The sequence below is a fragment of the Pituophis catenifer genome, unplaced genomic scaffold, assembly GCF_029215685.1.
Source record: "Pituophis catenifer annectens isolate HBS135680 unplaced genomic scaffold, rPitCat1.0.hap2 SCAF_15, whole genome shotgun sequence".
NCBI classification, from domain to species: Eukaryota; Metazoa; Chordata; class Lepidosauria; order Squamata; family Colubridae; genus Pituophis; species Pituophis catenifer.
In genome coordinates, this window is record NW_027256895.1 from 15,335,247 (window position 1) to 15,346,608 (window position 11,362).

The following is an 11,362-nucleotide window of genomic DNA, read 5'->3' on the forward strand; positions in this document are numbered from 1 at the left end:
TGATGAATTGCTGTAATGGGCGAAAATGAAGACAGAAGAAAAACAAAAAGAAGAATCTTCGGAGATAACACCAAGATGTCACATGGAAGGAATGACTGATGTATTAAATGTTTGTTTGTCTAAAAAATAAAAAAAAATTACAAAAAAAGAGAATAAAAATAAAAATGACCCAAATATCTAACATTGAACATTAAAAATCCCACCCAGCTGGATGCTGAAAATAAAATAAAAGCACCTGATGAATTCTCCTCCCCTTACATAATGGGTCTACAAATAATTATAAACATCCTCTTCCTTATTTTTATTTTTATTTATTTTATTTTATTGCTATACTTGTATACCTATATTTTATTTAAGAAGAAAACTATATTATATAAACAAATATTCCAGATGAAGAGATATCTATCTGATAATCAGATTGACCCAACATTACTCTCTTTCTCCCTCCCTCCCTCCCTTCCTCTCTCTCTTTCTCATATATGTATGTATATATGGTGAACAGGTTAGCTAAAACATTACACTAATTTTCAAATCTTTCTGTTAACCATTTGTTATTTAATGTGTATTTAACTCTATGTAACTTGTAGAAGTCCACAAATGACTTCTAGTCTCTCATAAAACTATATAACCCATTGTCTCTTACATTTCCAACACTTGTTAGAAGTCCATCTATACATTTTTGCTAATCTATCTTGAGTCAAATACCAAGGATACACCATTTTATAAAAATGTTCTTTCAAACTATAATTCAAAGTATTTTTTTTTACCAATTAGTCCATACATTCTCCTATTTATCTAGCGTTATGACGTCAGGTAGAATTTAAATGATTGGTGCCATTGTATTTCCACCAGTGGAGATTTTATTTTGATAAAATAGTTTAATTCACTCTTTTTGTTAATTGCTCCCTTTTATTAAGATCTGGTCTAATTATAATGATGTAACATTTTGGGAAAAAGATAAAAGCCAGGAGCCCAGCACTAGAGGCCAAGATGGCAAAGATCTCCACAGCTGTTGTGTATTTTCCTTTGGTGCTTATGTAGGCAGGCACAAAGGACAACCAGACACTGCAAAACACCAGCATGCTGAAAGTAATTGACTTGGTTTCCTGAAATGTGTCTGGTAGCTTCCTAGCTAAGAAAGCTGCAATAAAACTGACTATAGCCAGAAAACCCATAAACCCTAAAACAGAATAAAACATTGCAACAGATCCTTCATTACATTCTATAATTATTTCACTACTTATGGACCACATATCAACATCTGGGAAGGGGGGAGAAGTTCCAAGCCATACAGTACAAAAGGTACTTTGAACAAGAGAACAGGAAAGAACAATGAAAAGGGCCAGTCTTTTCCCAACCCATGTCCTCATCCTTGATCCTGGTTTGGTGGCCATGAAAGCAAGAACCACAATGATGGTTTTGGCCAACATGCAAGAAACAGCCACTGAGAAGATGATTCCAAAAGCAGTCTGTCGAAGGAGACAGGTCACCTTCAAGGGTCGACCGATGAAAAGCAGAGAACAAAGGAAGGAGAGGAGGAGGGAAATGAGGAGGGTGTAGGAGAGGCTGCGGTTGTTGGCTTTGACGATGGGAGTGTTGTGGTAAGTCAAGAAGATTCCTAACACCAGTATTGTGATAAAAGAAAGCACAAGAGCTGATGTAGCTAAGCCGGCCCCCAATAGTTCTTTGAAGGATAGGTAAGTTACATGCTTTGGCACGCATAAATCCTGGTTGTTGTTTGGATACTGATCTTCTGGGCACTGGAAGCAATCATCCATATCTGGAAAACCAAATGTTTATATTTAAATCAAAATATACCAGAAAGCTTGGAGTTCTTTTTGTAGATGATGGTATGAATATAAACCATGTTAGTAACTGTTATGATTGAACTTCAATGAAACTAATTGTTCTTGGCCTAGGTTTCATACTAAAGTTCACATTGTTGTCAAATATTGCTAGGAAAGCCTTTTATTTTGTATTACATACCAGTATATTTATCTTAGATAAATTATAGTTGTATACCTTCCTCTCTCCTTCCCTCCCTTCCTTCTTGGTATTGATCTTAATAATTTCTCTGGTCAATATTAGTATTTTCCTAATTATACTGAAATATGTGATCTATATGTTTGTGTGTGCATATATCTTTTGGAATTGATACTTCTTCTTCAGTTAGTTCTTCAATGGAAATGAAATTTCCAAGAATCATTGAGATATTCCAGGTGAATCTGTCTGAATTGTAGAAAATGTAGAACCTGCGCACTGTATGGAGGCATCTCATTCTGGAGATGATTAATAAACTAAGTTAAGACTCAACCCTCTCCCTTTGCGCATACTACTCCCTTCCTTCCATTTTTGTCAATTTCAAAGCAATTTTACTATGTATTGTTTTAATAGTTCATATTGTTTCTATTGATTATAAGCTATCTAGATCACCTGGAGGTGATATGCCTGGCATGTAAGTTAAATCAATAAATCCATAAATCCATAAATCCATAAATCCATAAATCCATAAATCCATAAATCCATAAATAATGAATGAACAAATGAAGAAATAAATAAATGAATAAATAAATAAATCAGTAAGTAAAGAAATAAGTAAATAAATAAATAAATAAATAAAATTTGAATCATTGAATAGAAGGTTGAGGGGCTTATTCCAATACTTTCAGTGGTGGGATTCAAATAATTTAACAACTGGTTCTCTGCCCTAATGACCAGCTAGGTGGGCGTGTCCATGGTGGATGTGGCCAGGGAGTGTGACAGGCAGCACTTGGCTTCCTGCACCCCCCTGGGAGCAAAAATGTGCCATGGGAGGGTGGATGTGCCACCCCCATGCCCTATTTGGGATCTAGGAGGCCTCCCTCCAGCCTTCTGGGAGCAAAAATGGACCACAAGGGGGGATGAGCTGCCCCCCCCTAGACTTTGGGTCTAGTAGTCCGTCCTGAAGTCTTCTGGGACTGAAAACGGGCCACGGGGGTGGAACACCCCATGCCTCATTTTGGGCCTAGTCCCTGCACTTACCTGGGAGCCAAAATAGGGTGCGTGGGGACTCCTGGATGGGGCGGGGGCAGCTAGCAATTTAACTACTAGTTCGCCTGAACTGGCCCGAACCAGCTGAATCCCTCCACTGAATACATTTATGTGTAAAAATGTTTAGGTCAGAATAAGATTAACAATAAGAGGAGGAGAAAACTTTCTCCAGGTACCTTTTATCAGTTCAAGAGTGAAGGTACAATACTTAACTGCACGATCATAGAAATAGCAATAGCACTTAGATTTAAATATCATTTCATAGTGCTTTACAGCCATCTCTAAGTGGTTTACAGAGTCAGCATATTTCCCCAACAATCTGGGTTGCCATTTTAACAACTTCAGAAGGATGGAAGTCTGAGTCAACTTTAGCTCGTCAGGATCGAACTTCTGTCTGTGGGCAGAGTTAGCCTGCAATACTTCATTCTAAGCACTGCACCACCACAGTTCATTGAACAGCTATCCACACAAAAATCTGGTCCTCATTGTCTACATCTTTTGAATCCATTGGATAACAAGACCCAAATGGAGCACATTAGAGTCATACGTTAGGGTCTGAACAATGGTAATAATGCTGATTGGCATACCAAAAAATAGCTGTCAATAGATGCTCCTGGCCATAGCAATTATTTGTTCCTCCAGTAGCATCAATAAATGTAACAGAATATCAAAACTACATGTCTATTCTTTTTGGGAGCATGAAACACCATTTAAAGTGGCCAGTCTTCAATTCCTAGGGCAAGGATATCCCCAAGGTTATAGCCAGTAATTCCCATACCAAAGACTCCATCTTTCAAGATTTGTATCAGTTTCTTGCTATTCCTCCATCTTATCACCACATTTAGGGACTGGAACTCCTAGCCCCTCTTGACTGAGGTGTTATGGGGAAGGGAGCTGTGAATTACTGGCCTGTTAAATCTTTACAATCACAGAGAGAGAAGCGACAATTTAGCCCAATTCAAGATCTACACATTCTAGGAATAGAAGTAAAAGCATCTTTGTAAGGTTACTGTCTGACCTCTGCTTCTGCACATGTAGTAAAGGAGAATCCCTACCTATGCATAATCAACTTCACCTTTGAACGCTTTTTCTAAGTACTAGAATTGCTTTTGTAAATTGATTTTTCCCTACTCCTATTTTTATAATCCAGTTTCTTGTTGAATTGAGAAAATATAAGAAAATCTCTGCCAGCATCCAGTGTCCCTGTATCAAATGTTTCCCTCACTCACTCCCACTCACTCACTCACTCACTCACTCACCCACCCTCTCTCTCTCTCTCTCTCTCTCTCTCTCTCTCTCTCTCTCTCTCTCTCTCCCTCCCTCCCTCCCTCCCTCCCTCCCTCCCTTCCTTCCTTCCTTTCCTTCCTCTCTACTCTTTCTTGCTCCCCCCCCCAATTCCTCTTTTTACCTGTCTGGTCTGAAATTTTCCCCTTTGGACATAGAGTGCAGTCATAGCAGCAAAATGATAGTCCTTCAATTTTGGTCTTTCTGTAACCTGGATGGCATTTTTCATTACAGAGTGAAAGAGGCCGTTCCTTTGCAAGAATGAAAAAGATAGTTTGTTATGTAGAAAATAACTTTCAAATTCTGTATTTGTAAAGTTTATAGATATCTGGGAATGCATGGCAGTTCTCCATTCTCTGAGAGGAAAACCTGACGTGTGAACATAAAACTGAAATCCGAACTGTCATCTGTCATCAAACATAGAAGGAAATGGTTTTCCAGAATATTCTAATGACTCTAGCTGAAACCAAATTTAGGACATCATATTTATTGTTTTAGTCAGTTTAGAACCCTCTAGAATCAAGCTCAACTTATAATGAATATAAGGTCTTGTTCTTTTTTAACTATAATACTGGTGTATTTCCATTACATTTTGATTTTAGTTCTTTATGTATGCATTTATTCAATATCTCATTTAGCCTAAAGTGCGGAATTTACACTAAGAATAATTAGGTGTCACCCAGTTTATGAGCCTGTAGTACAGTGGACTAAAAGCACTGTTATTAACATCTGCTGCTTGCAATTACTGCAGGGTTCGAATCTCGCCAAGGCTCAAGGTTGACTCAGCCTTCCATCCTTTCTAAGGTAGGTGAAATGAGGACCCAGATTGTGGGGGCAATAAACTGACTTTGTATAAATATACAAAAGTATGAAGGCTATTGCTTAACGCATTGTAAGCCTCCCTGAGTCTCCGGAGAAGGGCGGCATATAAATTAAAAGCAAAGCAAAGTACATAATTTTAAGATTCAGAATATAATAATCAATATTTTGTGCTCATTTTATCCAACACTGTTGTGTATGGGCTTAATTTCTCTGTCCAATTCTGTCCTAGCAGTGTCACTGCCTAAAAGAGCAACAAATATGCAATTTGGAATAAGTCAACATTAGTAGAAACCATTTCAGAAGTCTGTGGGATGTATTCTCTTCAGTCATCAAGATTGAGTTAACTTTGATTGAAAAATAAGAAAAGAATATATCCAAGATGCCACTATAAATCCCTACATAATGGAGAATGATTTCAAAATTAGTGCGATCACTAAAAATATATATAGTGATTTTTTATGATAATCCCTAACATTTTTAGAGATGGTACTCATTATCCAACTTGGAGAGAAGAACTGGTATTTGCTCAGTTTTGCTCAGCCATGTGGTACAATCCCAGATTATTAAATTGAGATGAAGAAAATATGCAAGAAATCTTTATTCACTTTAAGATTGTTAAATTTTGGGAGATCTATCTTTAAATGTCTTTCTGTTAAAGAAATTGAATTTTCTAAGTTTGGGGAATTGTAGAAAATTAATGCAGAAAGAAAGACAATGTTTTATCACTCACACCACAAATTCTAATAGATTTTCCTGAATCTTAGTGAAACCTAAAATCATTCTGTCCTAGCAGTGTCACTGTCTAAAAGAGCAACAAATATGCAATTTGGAATAAGTCAAAATTAGTACAAACCATTTCAGAGTGTCTGTGGGATGTATTTTCTACAGGCATCAGGAGGGAGTTAACTTTGATTGGAAAATAAGAAAATAATATATCCAAGATGCCACTAGAAATGCCTCCATAATGGAGAATGATTTCAAAATTAGTGCAATCACTAAATATATATATATACTGATTTATTATCCCTAACATTTTTAGAGATGGTAATTAGCCAACTTGGAGGGAAGGACTGGTATTGGCTCAATTTTGCTCAGCCATATGGTTGTACAATCCCAGATTATTAAATTGAGATAAAGAAAATGTGCACAGAAAGATTATTAAATTTTGGGAGATCCACCTTTAAATGTCCTTCTGTTAAAGAAATGGAATTTTCTAAGTTTACGGAAATGTAGAAAATTCATACAGAGAGAGATACAATGGTTTATAACTCACACCACAAATTCTAATAGATTTTTCCTGAGTCTTAGTGAAACCTAAAATCATGAAGGTGTACTTCAGGGAAGATCAATTAATATTTTACTATAATATGTGTGTGTGTGTGTGTGTGTGTGTGTGTGTGTGTGTGTGTGTGTGTGAGAGAGAGAGAGAGAGAGAGAGAGAGAGAGAGACAGACAGACAGACAGACAGACAGACACACACACACACACACACACACACACACACACACACTGATAGAGAGAGAGAGAGAGGGAGAGACAGAATGTTGGAACTGAAATTAAAATCATGGTTGCTCTACAATAGGACATTTACAAAGCAAAAATTTAAAAAGGGTTCAGAAGCACAGACTTTAGAATGTGGGGAACAGGTAGCTCTCTACTGAGTTATGAACCAGAATATTCAACAATAGCCAGAATAAAATGGAACCAACATATTTTGAAATGAGATGAACCTCACCTGATTAAACTGGTTGGGCCAAATGATCTTCTCTTCAGAAACAGTCAACAGTCTGTCGGAATCCATTCCTGGTTCTATCTCTCCAACTTTGACTCTAAAAAACGTCTGGTTTGGAAATGTGATCCAGTTTATAACACCAAATCCTGCAACCATTTCTCCATTGTTATCAAAAGAAATCTTCTCTCCAGTACTGCTATTAAATGATACGCTTTGCAGAAAGTGGTGGAGCTTTAAAAAAGGGGGATGAAAAAGTTAAAATGATGGAAATGCATTTAATTAGATCAGCATCCATATTGTATTGAAGCATCCCTCAAAACTTTCAGTAGGCTACTGTAATGGATATTAACAGTTTAGCAAACGAAGCATTAAATCAGTTTATACACAGTCAGTAACATAATTAAAAGTAATAATTCAGGTATGATTTCAATTATAGCTTGTGTATATTATTAGCAAGTGCTGTATATTGCAGAACCATACATTTTATTACTAGTGAATGACATAATATACAAATTAGCCAAATAAAGCATCATTTTCTAGAGAGGTAACATGCAGTTTTCATAAATTGCAAAGGAACATTTTAAAGCAGTCATATTTATTTATTTATTTATTTATTTATTTATTTATTTATTTATTTATTTATTTATTTTATTGTATTGTATTTCTATACCACCCTTCTCCCGCAGGACTCAGGGCGGTGCACAGCCAAAATAAAACATTGTATACAAAATTTAAAAAACAATTTAAAAACAATTAAATAATTTTGGCCCAAATAATTTAAAACAACCCAAATTAAAACCGAATCAATTAAAACTGAGAGGACGGGATCAAGCCAGCCCAGCTAGATGGAATAAGTGTGTTTTTAGGGCCCGACGAAAAGTCTGAAATCGTGCGTATCTCAGGGGGTAGGTCGTTCCAGAGGGCTGGTGCCGCCACAGAGAAGGCTCTCCCCCTGGGGGTCGCCAGCCGGCACTGTCTGGCCGACGGCACCCTGAGGAGGCCCTCTCTGTGCGAGCGAACCAGCCGGTGGGAGGCTATTGGCTGCAGAAGGCAGTCTCGCAAATACCCCGGCCCTAAGCCATGGAGCGCTTTAAAGGTGATCACCAACACCTTGAAGCGCACCCGGAAGACCACAGGAAGCCAGTGCAGCTCGCGCAGGAGAGGTGTCACATGGGAGCGCCCCATTGCTCCCATAATCCCCTGCGCGGCCGCATTCTGGACCAACTGTAGCCTCCGGGTGGATCCCAAGGGGAGCCCCATGTAGAGAGCATTGCAGTAGTCCAGGCGGGAAATGACGAGTGCTTGAGTGACTGTGCGTAGGGAGTCCTGATCCAGAAAGGGACGCAACTGGCGTATCAGGCGAACCTGATAGAAAGCCCCCCTGGCCACGGCCGTCATATGCTCTTCTAAAGACAGCTGTGCATCCAGGAGGACGCCTAAGTTGTGAGCCCTCTCCGTGGGGGCCAATGATTCGCCCCCAATAGCAGCGATGGCACCAGCTGGCTATATCGGGATGCTGGAAGCCACAGCCACTCGGTCTTGGAAGGGTTGAGTTGGAGCCTGTTTCTCCCCATCCAGGCCCGCACGGCTTCCAGGCACTGGGACATCACTTCAAGGGCATCGTTGGGATGGCCTGGGGTGGAGATGTACAGCTGAGTGTCGTCAGCGTACTGATGGAACTCCACCCAAAAGCCACAGATGATCTCACCCAGCGGCTTTACATAAATGTTGAACAGAAGGGGTGAGAGGACTGACCCTTGTGGCACCCCACAAGCAAGGTGCCTCGGGGTCGACCGCTGCCCCCCTGTCAACTCAGATTGTGACCGGTCAGAGAGGTAGGAGGAGAACCACTGCAGAATGGTGCCCCCCACCCCCAGCCCCTTCAACCGGTGCAACATGATACCATGGTTGATGGTATCAAAAGCTGCTGAGAGATCTAACAGGACCAGGATAGAGGAGCAACCCCTATCCCGAGCCCTCCAGAGATCATCCACCAATGCGACCAATGCCGTTTTCGTGCTGTGCCCAGGCCGGAAGCCAGACTGGAGCAGGTCCAGATAGACAGCTTCATCCAGGTACTGGGGAAACTGCCGCGCCACCACACTCTCAACAACCTTCGCAACGAAGCGAAGGTTGGAGACTGGACGATAGTTAACCAAAACAGCTGGATCCAGAGAGGGCTTCTTGAGGAGGGGCCTCACCACCGCTTCTTTCAAAGCGGCCGGCAAGACAACCTCACCCAGAGAGGCATTAACAATCCTCTGGAGCCAGCCTCATATAACTTCCCGGGAAGCCAGCACCAACCAGGAGGGACACGGGTCCAATAAACATGTGGTCGCGTTCAGCCATCCCAGGATCCTGTCCACGTCCTCGGGAGCCACAGGATCAAACTCCTCCCAGATAACATTCTCAAGACCTGCCCAGTCATCCCGTCTGGATTTACCCAGTCAGAGGTCAGGCCTTCCCGAATCTGAGCGATCTTGTCATGCAGATACTGCACAAAGTCCTCAGCTCAACCCTGCAAGGGATCATCCCGCGCTTCCAGATGGAGGAGGGAGCGGGTCACCCTAAACAGGGCAGCTGGGCGATTATCTGATGATGCGATAAGAGTGGCAAAATAGCTAGATTTTGCTGCTTTTATCACCACTAGGTAGGTCTTAATATGAGACCTCACCAGTGTTCGGTTGGATTCGGAGCGGCTGGTCCTCCAACTATTCTCCAGGTGTCTTTTCTGGCACTTCATCTCCCTCAGCTTCTCGGAGAACCAAGCAGCTAGGTGAGTTTGGTGCCAGGTCAGAGGCCGCAAAGGCACGATGCGGTCCAAAGCCCCAGCGGCCGCACTGTCCCAGGCGGCCACTAGGTCTTCAGCCGAGTCATGAGCCAGAGTGTCAGGAAATGGCCCAAGCTCCATCTGGAACCTATCAGATCCATCAGGCGCCTGGGGCAGAACCACCTAGTCAGTTCCGCCTCCCTGCAGCGGGGTGCAGCGGTTAGAAAGTCTAGTCGAAGGAGCGAGTGGTCAGACCATGACAAGGGTTCGATGACTATATCCCCTGTATTAAGGCCACTCGACCACTGACCAGAGACAAAAACTAAATCCAGAGTGTATCCACCCGTGTGAGTAGGGTCATGAATTAACTGAGTAAGGTCCATGGCCATCATGGAAGCCATGAACTCTTGAGCCACCTCAGACGTTTCGCCAATGGATGGCAGGTTGAAATCCCCCATGACTAGAAGTCTGGGGGTACCAACCACCACCTCAGCTATGATGTTGAGCAGCTCCAGCAGGGCCGTTGCCACGCGTCAGGGAGCCAGGTACATGATCAACAAGCCCATCTGTACTCCACAGCCCCACTTCACAAAAAGGGACTCACATCCGGCTATCTGTGGCACAGTGGTCTCCCTCAGATCAAGACCTTCCTTTATAATAACCGCCACACCCCTGCCCCTGCCCTGAGCTCTCGGCTGATGGAATGCACCGAAGCCTGGTGGACACATATCTACGAGGGGCACTCCCCCCTCCTGGCCCAACCAGTCTCCGTGATACCTGCCAGGTCCACTCCCCCCTCCTGAATAAGATTGCAGATATTGTTTCCTAATAAAAAATATTTCACTTAATGCATGGAATTCAATTAATCAGAGAATCATTTATCTAAAGGATAACTCGTGGTCTCTATATTGCAGCAATTGCCAGGTCTGTCTTTGCTAAGCTAAACATTTATTTATTATTTATTTATTATTCATATTTCTATGCCGTCCACTCTCCGAGGACCCTGGGCGGCTTACACCAAAGACAGTATACTAAATAGCATATTGCCCCCAACAGTCTACAATTCATAGGGTTTTGGTTTTTTTTCAGGACAAAAGAAGGATGTAATTTAATTGCTTCCGATAAATCACTACAAATGGATAATATGAAAGTGAACTCCACAAATAAAATAAATATATTATTAAGTGACACTAGAATTTGGATAATAATGAGATATTTAAGAAACGAAGCCAAGTTTTCTGAACAGTATGAAAGGAAAGTTGACATCATGTAGAAAATCAACCACAAAGCATAGAGCAGACAGCAGGTGATCCCCAAATGCGTTGTAGCTAACAGTTGTAGCTAGATCAGACAAACAATAGAAGTTTCTAAAAGGGGAAAATATACGCAATAAGCTTAAAATGAAAGGCTGATAGACAACTCTGCATCTTAAACAATGAACTACATCTGCTGAAATGTCCTAAGTCAGGGGTGTCAACTCAAGACCCGGTGGTGGAATCTGGCCCATGGGATGCTTAGATCTGGCCTGCGGGGCTGCCAAAGGACCAGCCTACAGTACCTCTGCCAGCGAAAAGGGAGCTTGTGAGGGCTGCGTGCGGCCCTCCCTAGCTTTGTTTTCACTGGCAGAGGTTTGCAGAAAGCCATCACAGCTGAAAACGGAGCTTGTGAGGGCTGCAAGTGGCACTCCTGAGCTCTGTTTTCTGTGGCGGAGGGTTGCAGGAAGG

At 41.6% G+C, this 11,362-nt stretch overlaps 1 protein-coding gene across 1 annotated transcript; it reads right to left on the bottom strand.

Moving 5' to 3' along the window:
* Positions 1–878: 878 nt before the first annotated feature.
* Positions 879–10,096, bottom strand: LOC139324416 (vomeronasal type-2 receptor 26-like). Its single transcript, XM_070954130.1, has 3 exons — positions 9,949–10,096; positions 4,439–4,525; positions 879–1,780 (listed from the first exon to the last, which is right to left on the bottom strand). Exons 1-3 carry the CDS (start codon positions 10,094–10,096, stop codon positions 879–881), a joined length of 1,137 nt encoding a protein of 378 aa, XP_070810231.1.
* Positions 10,097–11,362: the final 1,266 nt, after the last annotated feature.